Source organism: Dromaius novaehollandiae, chromosome 16, assembly GCF_036370855.1.
Source record: "Dromaius novaehollandiae isolate bDroNov1 chromosome 16, bDroNov1.hap1, whole genome shotgun sequence".
Lineage (NCBI taxonomy): Eukaryota > Metazoa > Chordata > Aves > Casuariiformes > Dromaiidae > Dromaius > Dromaius novaehollandiae.
This window is the reverse complement of record NC_088113.1, coordinates 15,424,993-15,443,276: the sequence shown is the minus strand read 5'-3', so window position 1 is coordinate 15,443,276 and position 18,284 is coordinate 15,424,993. Positions and strand designations below refer to the sequence as shown.

At 40.8% G+C, this 18,284-nt stretch overlaps 1 protein-coding gene across 1 annotated transcript; it reads right to left on the bottom strand.

Annotated features, from left to right (window-relative positions):
- Positions 1-842: 842 nt before the first annotated feature.
- On the bottom strand, positions 843-8,534 carry PCK1 (phosphoenolpyruvate carboxykinase 1). Its single transcript, XM_026101926.2, has 10 exons — positions 8,441-8,534; positions 7,973-8,248; positions 6,398-6,579; positions 5,573-5,776; positions 5,070-5,257; positions 3,957-4,119; positions 3,603-3,827; positions 3,379-3,510; positions 2,556-2,651; positions 843-1,949 (listed from the first exon to the last, which is right to left on the bottom strand). Exons 2-10 carry the CDS (start codon positions 8,194-8,196, stop codon positions 1,495-1,497), a joined length of 1,869 nt encoding a protein of 622 aa, XP_025957711.2. The 5' UTR covers positions 8,197-8,248; positions 8,441-8,534; the 3' UTR covers positions 843-1,494.
- Positions 8,535-18,284: the final 9,750 nt, after the last annotated feature.

Genomic DNA, 18,284 nt, shown 5'->3' with positions numbered 1-18,284 from the left:
TGTTGTATTATTCACTTCAGAAATGACACTGTTTGCTTCTAAACATGCAGCCAGGAGGTAGGTAGAGGCTTTCCAGGCTATGTGACCTCTCCTAGCAAACTTTGAAGGGCATCTGTTGACCAGCCCTGGTACTGTTTGTTTTGTGAGGAAGCAGGGTCTATAAAAACGCTTATTACACAATGTAAGTGATTTTCTTTTTGCTAAACAAATATTTGCAATATATTTTGGGAGATCAAGCATTCAAAGTGAAAAAGCAGGATACCTGCCAGGGATGTGGGCAGCATGTAAAGGACACCTTTAATCAGGAGAACATAGGATGGTTTTAGTAACTTTATCTACAAGGAAAGAAAATACAGGCTCTTTCAGACCCTATTTTCATTGAGCTCTAAGGCTTTAGGCATCTCAACAAATCCAGAAAACTCTTCCCAAACTATATTTACTTCAACAGCTCTGCCAGTTAGTCCTGCAAAAGCCCGCATACTATGGAATGGAGACAACTCCTATGACTTTGGGAAATGAGCATGTCCTAATACAGGGCTTTCCTAGGGGTAGTTTATTTCATAAATGCCTGAAGTAACAAATAAAACTCAGTTTTGGAGAGCACATGACTAGCTGGATCACTGCTTTCAGCTGGTATCATAATCCCTGGATCATGCCTTTTGCTTGAATAGAAGTTGCAAGGAAAGTTTGTGACTTGAAAGCTATCTTGATTAGGGGTAGTGGGTCAGTGCTAGTCAACAGCAAACTTCCCCGACTGAATTTCTCTCTGCGCTGTGGTATTGACATAAGGCCCAATTTATATGCATGTAGTTTTATAAACAGTGAGAATACTGGAAATGAGGTCATATTTCATATAAACATTTATTTCAATAGTTTAAAGAACAAGCCATGCAAAACATCTGGAAATCACAGGAACATGAGGCATATATAATAACAATATCTTAAATACACATTAGTAATACAAAGTCATCTTTCACTCTGATAAAAGTTACAACCTCATTTTTCTAAAAAATATTTAAGCCATGAAATACATCTAGATAATACATATATACAACATCCAATTTTCTTTCTTTCTTGTAACCGATACTGTTGAAATATTAAAAAATTAATCTGTCTTTAGTGGTTTGTGCAATAGAAAGTGTGTTGCCCTTAGAGGTGGATTGTTTTAGAATTGTATAGGCAAAACTGTATGCAAATAATTTAAGCACATTATAGCTGTATGCAGAATTGTGCATGCAAATGACAAATCAGTTTTTAAGAGCATGTGCACATACATTCCCATAACTGCTCACTTATTCACCATAACTGTGATGTAGTTATAAATCATTAGGGCTGGAGTTACTTCTAGGATGCATCTATAGTTTAACTAAACTAAGACCTACTTTTCAGCATAAACCCCTGCCCATCAGTATGGTACTCCCAGTGAAGATCTGCTAAAACGTGTTTGTCCTGTTTTAGTATGTATGGATTCATAAATAAATGTGTGCTGATCAACTACAACTGTTTTATCCTCTTTTCCAAGGCAAGCACTTCTCCTTCTATTTCATAGGGAAGGTCAGCATTGATCTGCCCCTCAAAGTACTGTTTGATTTCTTCCACCTCCTTTTCCCAGAACTCTTTGGAGACCTCAAACAGTTCAGTCAAGCGGACTTCTTCTAAACCCTTCAGGTTCAAAGCAGTGTCAGCAGGGATGTAACCTATGGCAGTTGGCTTGGCAGAGGCTTTCCCTTGAATTCTGTTGAACATCCACTCCAGCACACGGGAATTCTCTCCGTAGCCAGGCCACAGGAATTTCCCTTGGTTGTCTTTCCGGAACCAGTTAACGTGGAAGATCTTTGGTAGTTTTGCGGCTGGACGATGTGCCATGCTGAGCCAGTGGGCTAAATATTTGCCAAAGTTATAGCCAAAGAAAGGTCTCATGGCAAATGGATCGTGCATAATGATTTTGCCTGTTCAAAACACAAGTGGAGAATAAAAGGTAATATGTGAGCATACTCCTCCTAAAGCACAAAGATTCAGACCCTCCCAGCATTTAGTACTCAGATCCCCTAACTACCTTTCTGCATCTGAACCAATGTCCTTTTAAGAAGCAGCATGTACGTTACCCTTGATGTACATAAAAGAAGCACAAATTGAGCTCATATTTGTAATCAGTGGAAATTAAATTGTTAAAATCTCAGGTCAAGGAGCTTTAAATGAAGAATGCCAAGGCTTCACTTCCATCCACCACTTATTTATGTTGAGCTCTAGCAGACCAGAAAGCTTCAGTTTGTTTATCTCGGACTGTAACAGCGGACTCCATATCAAGCCTTCTGGCATCCCATGCCTGCCCCCTGTTTTGTATGCTTGCCACCTAGGGGATTATTTTGCTTAATTTGACTTTTACAGAGAATTTGAGTTTTAATTCCAGTACAAATATTTTCTATTGTGAAAATGCACAGGTTGCAAAATTAGCTGCCAAAACTCAAATGTTAAAGGGAGGGGAGAGGGAGCAAAGCAGGCTTTCCAGAGAGGTTTCCTTTTAACACAGAAAGGCAGATTAGATTTTGATTTACCTTTGTGCTCAGCAGCTGCTGTTGCTTCAGATCTCATAGCTGCTCCTATAAATACTCCGTGCTGCCAGTTAAAGGCCTCGTACACAAGAGGCACACCTGTAAAGAACAAAATCACTTCAGTAATTAGGGGTCAGGAAGCTTTTTTATGAGAGGTTTTGCTACCTGAGATACTGCTGTATACATATTACTGTATAATTTATTCTACTTTTTCTTATTTTTCACTCAATTGCTTTCCTGCCCCCTTATGACAAAGTTTATAGGAACGTTTTCAAAGCTGGCTCCCGATTACCCAACACATCTATGTTTAGATGCTCAGCTGGAGATATCTGGGGCCTCAATCTCCAGCAGATTTTATTGGAAATAGAATCTGGTCCTGTGGTTGTGATATTAAACTCAGACCTAGCATACTTCTATTTGTTTTCCAACTTTGGTTGACCTTTAGCAGACCAATTCATTTCATTTCCTTGTCTGTAAATTGTTTATGACTGGTTCATTTCTCTATCCATTTTCTGTCCGAGATAGGCTGTGAGGAATTTGAGGGATGTATAGTGATTTGCTACATGTCTAAATACCACCCAGGTTAGTGGGTCCCAATCTCTCTCCAGTCCTCTATTATTATTACCTGTTTTGTGTTAACATCTAACAATTTGGCTGTTGAAATATCAGTGGCTGTGCGAGTATTGAACGCTAAGATGTAGAAGAAGCTAGACTATTTTCTTGCATTTTCACCCAGGATAGTAAAACCTGTGTTTACACACGCTTGTATCTCTATTCTTCTATGGCAAGCATTTCAGCCTTGAAACCTGGCTGCTACATCTCTTACCAGTAGGTCTGCGGCCTCCAAATATGATGGCTTCAATGGGCACACCTTCCAGTGACTCCCACGCAGGGTCTATGATGGGGCACTGGCTGGCTGGGGTGCAGAATCGTGAATTGGGATGAGCACAAGGTTCCCCTGTACAGATTAAAACAAAAAGATCATAATGGCAGAATTAACATTAATTCAGCAGAGAGGGGGAAGAGAGACTGTCCAGTGGGCAGGATTACCATTATCTGGGGTCCAGTCCTTGTTCTTCCATGAGGTCAGTGTTACTCCTGATGGCAATGGCTCATCAATGCCTTCCCAGTAGACACCTCCATCACTGGTTTCAGCTACATTGGTAAAGATGGTGTTCTTGGATATGGTTTTAATGGCATTGGGGTTTGTTTTGATCGAAGTTCCGGGGGCGACACCAAAAAAGCCATTTTCTGGATTGATTGCCCTTAAGTTGCCTGAAATTTAAATGACAAATTATAAGCAAATGAAACTGTCTTAATTCTCCCCAGAACTAGGGACCACATCTGGCTGCTACTAAAAGCAACTCTACTGGACCCCGCAACAATCTAATTTCGGTTACAGACCTTGTTCATCAAATTTCATCCAGGCAATATCATCCCCCACGCACTCGATTTTCCATCCTGGCAGACTTGGGTTCATCATGGCTAAGTTTGTCTTTCCACATGCACTTGGGAATGCTGCAGCAAAATATTTCTTGTCACCCTCTGGATTTGTAATGCCCAGGATCTATTGAAAAACAAGTGCAGGTGTTGTTAAATGTGGTCCTTTCTTCCTGCATTTTTCTTTCTGAAGATTGTCTTCCAAAAAAAGATAATGATAAAACATTTAATTATGAAAATTTGTTCCTGTAAGAGAAGCACAGTACTACAGTTTGAATATAATAGAGTTGCCAGCTCATCAAAAGGTCCACTCTTCTTGCCCTTTGAATATCCATTAAGAGTTCTTACGTTTTTTCTAAATGTGAGGTGTATATATAATTCAAACATTCATTTTTATTTTGCCAGTTAATGATATCCAAGTTGTATACAGCTGTGTTTCTCAGCTGAGACAGAAGGGAACCAGGCAATATTTTTTGGCTGTATGACTGCAGTGGAGTGAAATTGCTTCATGTATGAATACTTGTGCATTTTGCACAATATATATAAATCATTTTCCGAGATGGCTCTGTTATGTGTTTTGGAAATTCTTTAATGGTAGTAGGATGTTTAAATGATAGCAGAAAGTAAAGGCAGGAAGGGTGCAAAACAGATTTAGAAAAATCTAACTCATATCTGCAGGTTTTTGAGTGCATAAACCTCTTTAGAATATGAAAGAGTTTTCAAAACTTGCACTGATCCTTTGCAGCAATTAGATTTATAAGTGCAATGTGGATGCCCAACGATGTTGTTTAGGCTTCGCTCACTACAAGGGTCTGTCTATAAGCAGCCATTATCAGAATCAGTTCTAAATCTTTCTTGACTCCCTATTTTATAGGTACTACTTTAAAATGGCTGCTACTTAACCTTTGTAAGCAGTTTCCTATTTCTTATAAGGCTGCCACGTGATAAATACATATCTCATGTTACAAGACTGTCTGTATGAGACTGCAATTTCATTGATATCAAGATGTGATGTATTTATGTTGAGCTAATTTGGGGGTTAATGGCTGTTCAAACACATGATTTAATAGCTCTTACCAGCATGTGCTCAGCTAGCCAGCCCTCTTCCTTGGCGATTCTGCTGGCAATTCTGAGAGCAAAGCACTTTTTCCCCAGTAAGGAGTTTCCTCCGTAACCGCTGCCAAATGAAATGATCTCTCTGCGATCCGGGAGATGAGCAATCAGTGTTAACTCTGGGTTGCACGGCCAGTTGTTGATTAGCGGTTCTGAAAACAGAACGTTGTACTCATGAATATAGCAATTTCCGTGCTGGATCAGACTGTGTTTCATCAGCATCAAGCCGCTGACAGCAGCCTGTACCAGATGCCTCCAAGGAAACCCCCTGGTAAGTACTAGGGATAATAATCTCCTTTCCATGCAACTCTCATTGAGCTTTGATTCCTTTAATTGAGATCTGAACCTTGCGTTGTTGCACAAAACACTTTCTTTTTATGGTGTTTCCCATGTGCTGAGAACACACAGTCAGTTCCAAAATGTACGCCTGAATATTTCCAGAGGCGACAGTTTTTAATCTTACCTACCTTTTAGTGGTAGAGGGCATCCAACCGAGTGAAGGCATTTTACAAACTCCCCATTGCCCAGAGCTTTCAAAGCAGCTGTTCCCATTCGTGTCATGATCCTCATGCTGGCCACTACATATGGTGAATCCGTTAGTTCAATCCCGATCTTGGACAGAGGAGACCCGACAGGCCCCATGCTGAAGGGGATGACATACATTGTACGTCCTGTAGAACAGGGATGAGAATGTGATCTTGCAAACAGCAAAACAAGGAACTTCTGAAATAATATTTATTAACATGGAGGTGGTTTCTCACTTCTTTAAGAGCTGTTTGTCTTGTGGTCATTTCTGATGATGTTTAGAGATCTGTAACTTTTTGTTTGTCTAATCGTGGAGCAGTAAGTTTTATCTTAAACGCTAAAAGCAGCTGTTCAGACAAATTGTCTAGACAGCAGTAAAGGTGGGTGGAGGCCAAATGCTCTGTTGGTGTAAACTACTGGATCTTTCACTGAAGAAATTTGTGCTGGGGGTGGGGGTCTTCCATTCTTACTTTGATATCTTCTCTGCTACTCAGTTGCTCTGGGACTTCTTGAAAAGCCACACAGCCTTTCCTACCTTGCTTTGCCCCTCTTTATGAAAAGAAAAATGAATTGTTTACTGGAGAGAGATAGAGGACTACGCATGTGCAGACCTTTGGATCTGTTGTAAAGATGCAGATGAAACCTACAAGATGACTAATATCACCTAAACCTTCAGCTAAAACATATTTAATTAAAGATTACAATAATTATTAATAGCATTTCTGTAACTCTAAAAGCGTAGAGTCAGCTTTTATTTTCTCACCCACCTTGCATGCAGCCTGGGAATCTGGTATTGAAGGCTTTCTCAAAATCTTCTTCTGACATCCACCGGCCCAGCTGGCTAGTTCCAGTTTTAGGGATTGGAGTGGTATCTCTCTGTTCTTGAGTGATAATGACAGTTTTGCTCTCAATTCTTGCCACGTCTCTTGGATCAGTGAGAGCCAGCCAGCTGCGTTTCACCAAAAATGATGAGATTGAGTTTTAATCATTTTAAAAAAACAATATAACATTTTTAACCCTTCTACAGGACCCCTTTAGCACAAAAGGGTAAAATGTTTTGTAAGAGTGAAACTTAAGTGACAGAATCAATACAACTGAGATGACCTCAGAAATTAGTCAAATACATTCTCTCATAGAAAGTATCTCAGGACACTGCAGAATGAATAACAAATTATATGGCTTGGGTAATTCTCATTACTCCCTAGTACTCCTCTGCCTCTTACATCACCTTCATTCCCTGTTGCTAGCTTGCAGGGAAAAGTTAAACTCATTTAATTCTCATTCTCATCAGTACGGATAAGTAAAAATAGTTTTACATAGGGACCATAAAGCGATGCCTTGAGCAAAATGGATTCCAAGCAAGTACTTTAAATGTTGGTATATAAGCCTGTGGGACCAGAATTCAGCCTTGTGGATTGGCATTGCCCTTTAAGTTAAAGGCATTGCAAAAGAAATACTGAGTATCATAAAAAGTAAAGCTGACTTATTAGACAGGATTATTTTTTCCTCCTTCAAAGAATTTATTTGTCATTTATTTACAATAGAGAGGATTGCTTTACCATTTTCACCTCTGTGCATAGAAATTTTCTATGAGGATAAAAATGTTCTAGTTGGGCTGTCATAACCATCATCACTACAGCTAAGCATATAATTAACAATGAATAATTTATCTGGTGAATTTTGCCCTTTTCTCTCCCAAATAGTCTGCAAACAGATTGCCAAATTCTTGCACTTCTGAGTTATTCAAAAGTCTTTGCAGATTTCTTCCACGAAGATTTCTTGGTCAGCACGTAATTCCCAAGCATGTACTTGTTAATATTCTCCTTTCATGTTGGGTTATTTGGGAGAGATGAGGGAATATTTGAAAAAAGTATTTGCTGAATACATTACAGTCAAAGCTCATCGGCACAATATGAATAATGCCTGTGCTGAATAATATTTGAACACCCACAGAGCTATTTGAATGCCACAGAAAAGTATTTGATGAATAAATTAATTGACTGAAATAGTAGAATTCTTCAAAAGATGTATTTGCTAAAAAATATTTAACCATTGCTAATGATTAGTTACATAAGTCTCATGATATTGTTTCGGTCCCCTGATAAATGTAACTAATCAATAGAGACAATGTACAGTTGCTGGTCCAACTGATTAATGTAGTTTAAGTTAATTTTGAGAGGAAAATTGTGCGCTTCTTGATTATTTAACCTACGTAAGCTACAGATCTAAAATGCTCATGAAAAGTAAATATTAAAGGGTTTTGAACACTTTTAAATGCAAACAGATGGAAAATGCTTATCACTCCTCTGAGCTCCTACCTGACTTCCTTTCATGCCACTCACCAGTTCTCATACTTGCTCAGCTTCTTGATCATGCCTTGTTCTACCATGACGTCCAGAATTTTTTGGTTTTCTTCTTCTGAGCCATCGCAGATGTGAATGCTCTCAGGCTGGCACAGCTTGGCATTACTTTCAATGAACTCTCTCACTTCTGGAGGCAGGCTCTGCAAGTCCCCCTGGATAACCTTGGGGATGATGTTCAGCTTGGTCTTCAACTGTGGGGGCATTACTGTAGCTTGCGGTGGATCTGGATGATGAGTTTGAAATACTGATCACAAGCTAAAATAAAATGTTGTCCGTTAGATATTATGTCATTCTAACTGGCATAAATGTGCTTTCCTACAATGCATAACAGAAAGACAGCATTTGTAGCAGATTTGATTGTGTACTTCTACTTATAAATCAGTATAAAGAACTCAGATGACTGGCAATTTAAAGCTGGAGAAAATACATAGACACCATTCTACTCACTTTCCTTGAAAGCTCTTGGAGAGGCTTTTGCTGTCCCTTTCGGTTGATCCGATTTCCCTTGCTTTGGAATACTCTCGTGATCGCTGGTTTCCAAGGAGGCATTCTCCTTTCTTAAATAGTCTTCGTGGAGGCGCCCGGCCCACTAGGTGAGGTGAGGGAGGCTTGTCCTTGACGTCACCACTGAATGTGCCTTGGGACACTGCCACTGACACATTGTCATCGTGAAGAGCTGTCAACAAAACAGCCCTGAAGAGGTAATCATTTAACAGGTTTGATTAATGAATGCTGAAAGCAATGACTCTTAGCCTCCGGGTCTGCTGTTTGAAGCAGTTGGAAAATTTACCCATTCGTCCAAACTTTGATCTAGTTTGGCTTTGAAACCCAAAGCATCATAACTCGGTGTGAGGGAAAGGTTGAGTACAAAGAGTATCTGGAACGGGGAACGGGGGGTCAGCCAGGCAAAGCACAGTCGGCGCGTTTTGTAAGCCGCCGCTTGCTAGTTGGCTGTGAAGTGGAGGCTCGTCCAAGGTGTACTTGCTTACCTTGGGAATGTTGCTGATCCAGGGATAAAGTTCAGCACTCACCAGTGACAGGCCTGAATACCCACTACATATGCCTACAGCCTTATTTTTCTCCGTGCAATTCTAAAAATACAAGCAATGCAAATCTCAGCGTTGGGTTTCCTATAGTGCTGGAGAGAAAAAGCTTTTGATTATGGCTCGCTTCAGGCTCTTGCAAGCTGAACAGTTATTTTCCATCACTACAAGCACAGAGAAGAGGCAGGTCAGCAAGTGTCTTAGTGATTAACCCCCCTCCTTATGATCTTATTTGTTAATTTACTGGGGACTTATGGGGGGCCATAAAATATTAATCCATCTTTAAATTAATACCCAAAGACAAGGCACAAAACTGCTCGGGAATGTGACTGCATACTTGCTTCATGTGTAGGTATAGAGTTCACTATCCATACATGTATATATACATATTTACATACATGTCTTACCATGACTGTGTAGGTATCGGCAGACAAATAAAACCTGCTGCCATTTCATCTCGTTCCATTTACACCCAGTCCCAGCAGTGTCTGGGGGCTGGGTGACACGATCCTTTCAGGTCAAACCCTGGCAAGCATTGATGCTGATGGGGCTTCCACCGCAGGTCTAATACATTGTCAACAGCAGCTCGCAGAGCAGGACCTGGTAATCTGAGTTAAGGTTCAGGGACTTCTTTAAATCAACAAAATTGATGCGAGTGTACTACATAAAGGATGTTCACAACCTGCCACCCACCCAGGTCCACGCCAGGCAGTGACACTTTTCTAAAAGGCTTTCATTGATACAGACAGCACTGGCTTGCAAGCCCCGAACGGCCAGGCTTGGCAGAGCAGCGTGGATCGGGACTCCTCCTGGCCCGGCAGCTTTCGTGCATAAAACATCATGGAGCTGAAGACTCCCACAAGTGAAGTGGCTGGTGATCACAGGAACTCTTCCCTTGGGACTGCATCCTCCTATCTTTCCTGCAAAGCCTTTTATTATGTTTTGTAAAAGCAAAGGAAGGAAAATAGTGAAGTAACAGGGGCTGTCCTTGATGCACAGCAAAGCCAAACACTCCTGAAAAGGAAAACAAAAATCTGGTAGGATAAGAGGTGCTAAAGATTGCTCCAGAAGGGGCTTGGCAGCAAGGAAAGGTAAAATCAAAGACAGCTTAATAATGACAGCAGTGCTGTTTGTGTTTTGCGTCTGCGTACTGTGTCACAAGTCGAGCTGATCAGGAATATTTTGGCCATCCTTTTTCTTATTAAAGTATATTCTTAAATACTTCATTAAAAATAGAGTGCGGTATAATCCTCAACAATACTAAGCGTACCGGTATTTCAGTGAAGTGCAAAAAAACTCAAGAGCCCTTGGTGATGGCCAAATAAAGGTCATTATGCACACAAATAACAAAGCGAGAGTAAAACAGCAGCACTTCAGTTTGTGGAAGGAAAGCCAGTGGGCCTGACAGTGATCTCATTGCAGCACGAGTAAAGCCCAAATGAAAGCTTAAAATTGACAGTGTAACAGAGTGGGATTAGTCCTAGTGACTCTTCAGTTTTGAGTGGAGGAAAAAAAAAACCCCAAACCCAGAGCATTAGTTTCTGCCAATTAAATTATAGTCAGGCAGGTGTTGTGCAAATTTTCTCACACTGCAATCCTAACCTCCCACAATCTTGCTATACAAACTGTGGGCTTCTCTTGAGAAGACACTAAATATGCCAAATTGGTGGCACTGTGTTATGAACATATGTCCATTAAAAATCACATTAAGGATTCCAAATGTTTTTCATTTGTGATGGCAGCAGGGCTTGAGTGCAGATGTCCACTGGGAATTCTAGACACTTAAGCATCAAATTACTTGTATTTAGGTAACACCTCTCATCAGAGGATCTCAAAGCATATTACAAACACTCAGTGAGCCTCAAGCCCCTATATAAAACATGCATACTACGTCGTACTGCGGTACAATGGAATAACTGGAGCTATACAAGTCAGGGCCCAGATTTTCCCAAGAACCTTCTCATTTGGGAGATTCAACTTTTACATACCCAGCATGAGGTGTTAAAGGTTTAATCTGAAGATATTGTGAATTCTCGTAACTCCCAGTGGCTCCCACAAAAAATGCAAGTAGCATCTCCAGCAGTTCAGCTGTAGTGGTTTTGAGCTGCCCACCCAGCATCAGTTGTGCTGCTGTTTGCTACACGTGCTCCTGGTTTTTGGATTTAGTAAGCTGGGAAATCTCACTAGTGAGAAATATGGGAGGTGGGGAGATGTAATGGCTTTTTTTCAAAAAAAGTATCTGTAATGTAAAGTTTATTTTCCATTTAAATGTTTTTTTTTTTTTTTTTTTTTTTTTTTTTTTTTTAGCAGTAACTATTATAATACCTCTCATCTATTAGCTGGTACAACTCTTTTGGTTTAAACTCTTCTTGGCACTTTTCCTCTGTACTTTTTTGACACTTGAATGTGATGCTCATCAGGTGTCTTGGAAGCTGTCAAATTATTTAAATGAGTGTGAATCTGACATTTCTAGATGATTGTGTTCAGTAAGTATCTTGAAAGAAGTGTTTTTAGGATGTTTGCTTTGATGGACACCATTCAGGCTGTTCAAAATAAAGGTTTTGAGCACTTCAATTTAGACTGACTTACTAGAACCCAGAGCAGTAAATGTAAAGGTTCTTTAGATGCTCAGAGAGTGTCACAAGAAAGTTTTAGACCTCATCACTACAGAGAGGTGCAATAAAGCACTCAATGAGATTTGAAAGTTGTTAATGGCATATAATAGAAACACTACTCCCCTCCCCTTGCTAATCATCCTAGATATTGTCACTTCACAAAAAAGTTTTCATGTGACACCTATTGTTTTGTTATAAAATAATAGGGCTTTTTTAAAAAAAGATTCTCTGGGCTGTTCTGCTAACTCGAGAACATTTTCCTAATTGTTTTTTTTCCTATGATGCTGTGCTCTGTTGATGTTGAACATACTGCAATTGTCATTGTATTAGTTGCTGCACAAACCCAGATCCAAGGTCAGTCCTTGCCCAGCTAAATGGACAGCTTACAGAGACAACATCGGGGAATGCTCCCTGAATTTTACCAAAGAAAACCTGAACTACACACATTGCCTACAATGGCAAAAGAATCTGCAACAGAGCCAAAGTTTATCCCACCCCCCCACACACCTGTGTGACATTTCCACCTCACAACCACATTTCTTATGGCTGGTTCTTCAGCACCTGACACAGCTGCATTACATTTGGTGGAGGATATAGCCACAGGTGCCACATAGTCCTTTCCCTGTGGGTTGTGCTGTGTGAACGGTGAAGCTGGGTCTCTGGGACCAGCACGGACAGAGCGCTGCATGCCGTGAGTCTCCAGTCATAACCGATACACCATTATTTGTCTCTAGGCAGCTTGTAAGATTGTCTTAATGTGTTGGTGGATCGCTATGGTAGTGTAACTTTTTAGTCTGTCTCCAAAGTTAGGCGGCTTGTTCTCGTTGCAGAGAAGTGGGAAGGGATAAGCCTGGCTATTTTTTTCCCCTGATTATGTGCTACTTTCACTAGCCAGTCCAGCATTTTCATCTTGACAACAGACATGCAAAAACTTCTCAAAAGTAATGGAAGAAAGTTGCCATGCATTAGTACTTGCTCCTGTTTTCTAATCAAAGTCATGAACCTTGGATGTTTAGTACCGCCTCGAGGGCTCAACCCTGAGCTGTGCTTTAGGGGAAGTCCTTGTTGTGTCACAGTACCTGATGCCAAGACTAACCTTATGCCGCAGGCGGATGTCTTTCTTGCTTGTCATTCCTCTGCTTTGGCAAGGGAACTATGTACTCTGGGACTTTTCCTTACAGGCTGACTTTTACAGGCTCTGAGATATGGTTCTAGTCACCAAGTGAAAGTGAAGGTTTTCTCTTCTGTTTTCTCTTGTAAGGAATGAAAACTGGAGCCCTGAGTAGGGTGGTATTGTGGCTCATACACTGACTGTCTGTAAAGGATATTGTGGTTTTAATTCCCCTTTTCCACTGGCTTTAATTTGTCACACTGGCAACCCATCTCAGCAACACAAGAGAGCACACATGCAGGCCACGGTCCAGTCCTGAGATGGGAGATTCTTCCAGCAGCTTGAGACGTTATAGACATTTAGCCTTGCACTCTGATTTTACACCTGGATCTCATGTGGGAGGCAGCACTGCAGGCTCAGGGAATCCACAGAGCAGGCAACCAAGGCAAGTGGTCCCCATTAATGGTGCTGGCTCACGTAGCGGCTCTGAGCAGCATGTTGCTGTTCATCCTTCTCTCTCACCAGCTTATTAGTTCTGGAGATGGGGTTGATTCACATAATGCTAATGAGTAGTCACTTTTGGAGCACCCTTCTCCACCCGTGACTCCAATCTGGGGACTCGTCTCTCTTACGTAACACCCATAGCAGGCATCAGCGTGAATATTTGGGTAATGGGCTCTGTAGCCACTGCTATCTGAAGAGCAGCCATGTACAAGCAATCCTCTGAAGTGTGAGTTTGGGAGCTCTCCTAATCTACTGTGGAGGATCTGATAGGCCCGTGGAGAGTTTGGGCCCAAGAAGAGCTTGACTGGCTTTATCCTCGCCAGCACAAGGTTGATAAGAACATAACTATTTTTGCGTGGTTAATACATTTTTTGGCTGGATGCACAGCAGAACCACAGCCAGGAGAGAAGGGGACAAACTGTACTAAACAGAGTGGAAAATAGTCAGCATAAGGTTGTGTGTTTCCCTTCACCTATGCAGCATCTGCTCTATTCAGTCATACAAAGCCCAGATGGCACTGAGAATCAGCTTTGCAAATAAAAATGGGTAACCCTTGCTGGAGCGAAATCTGTTTACCACGTAGCTGTGTGTTTGCAGCTGTCAAGGACTCCCTGCTTCCTACCTGTGGAGGGGATAAATGACAAATATCCTTGTAGCAAACCCACAGTTTTAAGCAGCAGGCTCTGTTTCAGCCTTTTGTTCCATAGCAGTCTTCTGGCTTCTTGCTGGTTACTGCGGTTCTGCTAACTGTGCCCCTGGACAAAGATTTCACCTGCTCAGGCCCTATGGAACGCAATAGCATCACCTTTTTAAAACTGGCTTACTTTTTCTGAGATGAGAAAACCCTGATTCCTCTTGCTCCTTCCCATTCTGTGCTGTTCCCTGTTTCTCTCTGTGCTCCTTTGCTTGTTAGCAGCACTCCATTCAGGAACATTTCAGTGTTACACAGCTCTGCCCACCTGAGCGGCAGTGTGCTTTTTTCATTTATTTAAATACTCCCATTCACCTTTTATGTCTCTTGCCATTTTCATCCCTCATCATGTGCAATCTGACCCAATGGACACCCGTTTCTATACCTCTTTCACCAGCCCAGTGCTCTAAATAGGCTCTGGACAGCAAGCATGGGCACAGACTCGAAGATCTAGGCTCTGCGCTGGGTTTCCTGCTATGGATTTCCTCTTTGACATGACATCCCTGAACTTTTATTCCCCCTATAGGAAGGGGACTGGGAGGTGATAATGCCACTTTCACTCTTGTGCATTCTTCCTAGTTTGACAGTTCCTGTCCTGAGGCATTTAAAACCTAATTAGACAAGATCATTATCTCTTACCATATTTATGTTCTGGGCCACAGGTAGTACTCTCTGCTGGGTCCTCTTTAAATTATTGTAATGCAAATAATATGTTCTTACTTGAAAGGAAATACATTTACTATAATCTGTTTTCTGCTTTGCCAGCAGCACAAAAGCACCAACCTGGGCTGAACTGTGTTTTCTGTTTCAAACATGATTTGTTCTACATTTTTCTCAGGAAAACAGCTTTGATGAATATTTCAAGCATTTTGTAACACTGAAACAACAAAAGGATAGAGAAGCTGATCATGCAGAAATAAGTCAGGTTACATCTAAAGGTCAGCAGGCAAATGTGCCTATGTCAAGCACTACATACCTTTTGGTTCTTGAACCTGACTGGCAGGAAAATCAATATTACAAAAACCAATTACCTCTGTAATAGATTGCGTGTTTACTGGTAAACCCTGATGCAAGTGTTAAGAGGTCAGGCGAAATCCTACATACTGTACACTAATTGCTTAGCACATTTCCAATAGGAAGAAGGCAACACAGGCGGACCACAATGGGATGTTTCTTTCAATGTAAAAGCATCTTTGATGGCCAGTATAAATGGTTCCTGCCAGAGAAGTGTCACAACTATGATTATTGCTATGAATGACAGTCTCAGTAAAGAGGCCAAGGCATCAACTGGGCCCTGGAGACCACAGTCTTTTCTTATCCTTTTAGGTCAGCAAAAAGACAGAAGTCTGACTGTGCTGTACTCGTTTCTGTTGATTGACCACCTGTATCCAGACTTACTAATTCAGGCTGATTCATAAGCATATGAATACTGTTTACTTAAAGAGAAACCTCTTAGACATGAGCTTAAACTGATATGTACAATTGAATAGCAACTGACTTGCATACTGCAAATAGAAAAAAGTAACCCACTTGCTAACCTTGAACAGTTTGCAAATTTGCATTGCAACAGTACCAAGGCAGTACCTCATTTTATTGGGTGAAAACATACAATGCTCTCTGCCCAGGAGATCTTACTGTTTAAGAGAGCACAAAAGAAGGCTGCTATGAATGACAGAATAAAAGACCATAAGTTAATAGCGAGATAGCTCTGAACAGAGTAATAACCATTATTCAGAATACACCAGCCACTTGGCTGTTTTCATTGGCTTTCTAGGCACTTCCTCATCTCAGTGCTTAGAAAGATTATAAAGAGGAGGACAATAAAGCTGATTTTGTTTATTCTTACAGGAGCGTAGAAATATGGTGTAGGAGACATGCATCTTTTGTGTTACCAGTCCCTGATGGAGAGGCATGAGGTTGTTTTTGCTCCTTATAAATGATGGTTTGTTACTAAAGCAAGGAGGAAGATTTTAAGTTTTAAGATATCTCTGCTGATAAATATCAAGGTGTAATTCACCTGCTGTCAGTGAAGTCACGCTAATATGCATTCCTTTAAATATGCCCTTAAAAATTTTGTAGCCCATTCTAGATTTCTTTGGATTTTAACATGAGGAAGCTCTATTCAGGTGCCCCAGAAACTTTAGCACTTGCGCAGATTTGTGACCTAAGCTGCAAAAAGCTCGCATGGAAAGCCATTGCTCTTCTGAACCCACCAACCAACTTCTTACTGCTGATTTTGCAAGGTTTAATGTGCACACTACATATCCACGTGGAAGCAGAATTTGAACTCCTTTGGGTTGTACATCTCACTCATTGATTTATTAGGACAATGATTTAATAGTCTCGTTCTCTGGTGATCCTATTAACTTCCAAGCACTGATGCCTGCTTAGCTGTGCACAAAGAGCTGTTCTCAGAACTGTTTTCCTGATTAAAGATTAACAATGTGATAAAAGCAAGGAAACACGGGCATCCTTGAATTTTGTTTCTTACATCAGTTGAGTTAAACCTTTACTATCTTTTCTCACTGTGTATCTTCACTTTGTGTTTGGCAATCAAATTCTGCACAGCTCTAGCACGTTTCCTCCAGTTTAGTCAAAACAAGAAGAAAACTTTCTGCCTTTTAAACTTTTAACTCTCTGACCCTTGCACAAACAGCAGCAAGAACCTTTACTGACTAACTAAAGGGAGTTGTCTTTAAAACTTTCTTTGTTATCTCTTGGATTAAAGAGCAGTCTATAAAAACAGTGGAAGTCACCGAGGTGTAGCTAACTGTGTAACCATGTTATTGTCTTTTGAAATGGAAGAAGTAATATGCTTCTAAGGCAAACACCCTTCTTCCCAGCAGACCCAGGTGCACAAGTCTGTTGTCTGCCATAAGCAGCAAATTGTGTGTTACTGGATGAGGGAACTGTTTCTAAATATGTCTTGATATTAGATGAAAAGGTTAATAGATAAATTGCAATTATGGTTAATGTTTTTTAGACTATTTCCACAACTTGTGTCTGAGCAATCAGCCCTGGTACTTTGAGCTCCAAGAAGTTTATGTTAAATACTTCCTCTTTTATATATGCCACATCTCTATATTATTATGCCTTTTCTGTTTTTGTCATGCTATATAATTGTAATTATTAACAGTATGGGACAGTACTTTAAAAGTATAGGCAAGACTTAAAAGCAGAAGTCCTTTAACTGACTAGAAGCTGCTTGGGTTCTTCTATGAGGCCCACTTGTATTTAAAAAGAGATGATTCCCATCTCTCAAAGCCAAGATGAACACTGGAGCAAAGAGAGCAAAGCAAAGCTTTCACCATGCCCTAGGCACAGCCCTCAGCAAGCTGACCGTGCGGGAATGGCACAGCCCAAGCAAGCGCTGCGCCTCAGCGTGAGCTCCGCATCTCTCCTCGTCCTTCTCTGTGCACCAAGAAAGCCAAGTTGTCATTTATTGCTGGGCTAGTCACTAGTCAGTCAATACCCTCCAAGATGACGTTCATCTGTCTTTGCTTTGCTGTGCTCCCATATCCCCCTTGCTTTGAGGAGTAAGTAAAGAAACAAGTAGGACTGTATGTTCTGAAGTTCCTGGGTCTGAGGCCTGAGTAGCTTTATATGGCTGTAGAGATGGGAACAGAGCCTTACGCTTTTTTGTGTGAATCCAGGTCAGATCTAAACACTAAATGACATCTGCTGAAATAAACTGCAACTCCCATCTCAGGGCATGTCTGGGGGAGAAAAAGCTTACTTTAATAATAGTCGTCTTTCCAAATGATCACTATCTGCTCTGAAATGCAGAATGTATAATTTCTCCTGAGAATCAAGTTAATTCTGAATCTGCAACTTTCTGTTTCCTAGAACAGCATCCAAAAGAATATAATCCAATTTTTTTATCTTGCTCATTAGCTGACATGCTTTCATTTTTTAATTACGGTTTCTGGTGGTCTCTGAAGTGCTTCATCAGTGTGAAAGGCAAATGCTAAAGGAACAGCAAGTTAACAATAACACCAGAAAGTGCAGTGGAAAGATTTCAACCATTTAGTGACTACAGCTTCATAACTGAACAATATTTAAAGGAAGCATATGAATTAGATTATAACGCTGTACTCGATTCCTGTGAAATAGGTGGTGGTGTGGGGAAGGTTATTTACTGCTGTCAGTATTAAGAGGGGCACTATCTCTCTGCAAAATAGGTGATGAAGGTAGCAATTGTCCCTAGTGTAAGAGAAAAAGTAAAGGAGTGTATGTTCTTAGACCAGTGTTAAGGCATACAGATACCACTATGACGGGCGTAGTGTAAATACAACATACACTTGGAAACAAAACTGAGACATTGGAG

What these genes read in the sequence shown, in the direction of transcription:
- PCK1 (XM_026101926.2), bottom strand. Translation starts at nt 8,196, where the DNA reads ATGCCCCCACAGTTGAAGACCAAGCTGAACATCATCCCCAAGGTTATC. An exon ending in CTGAGCAAGTATGAGAACTG is followed by an intron (nt 6,580 to 7,972) that starts GTGAGTGGCATG and finishes GGTGAAACGCAG; the next exon opens with CTGGCTGGCTCTCACTGATC. An exon ending in TGGAGGCCGCAGACCTACTG is followed by an intron (nt 2,652 to 3,378) that starts GTAAGAGATGTA and finishes TGTTCTTTACAG; the next exon opens with GTGTGCCTCTTGTGTACGAG.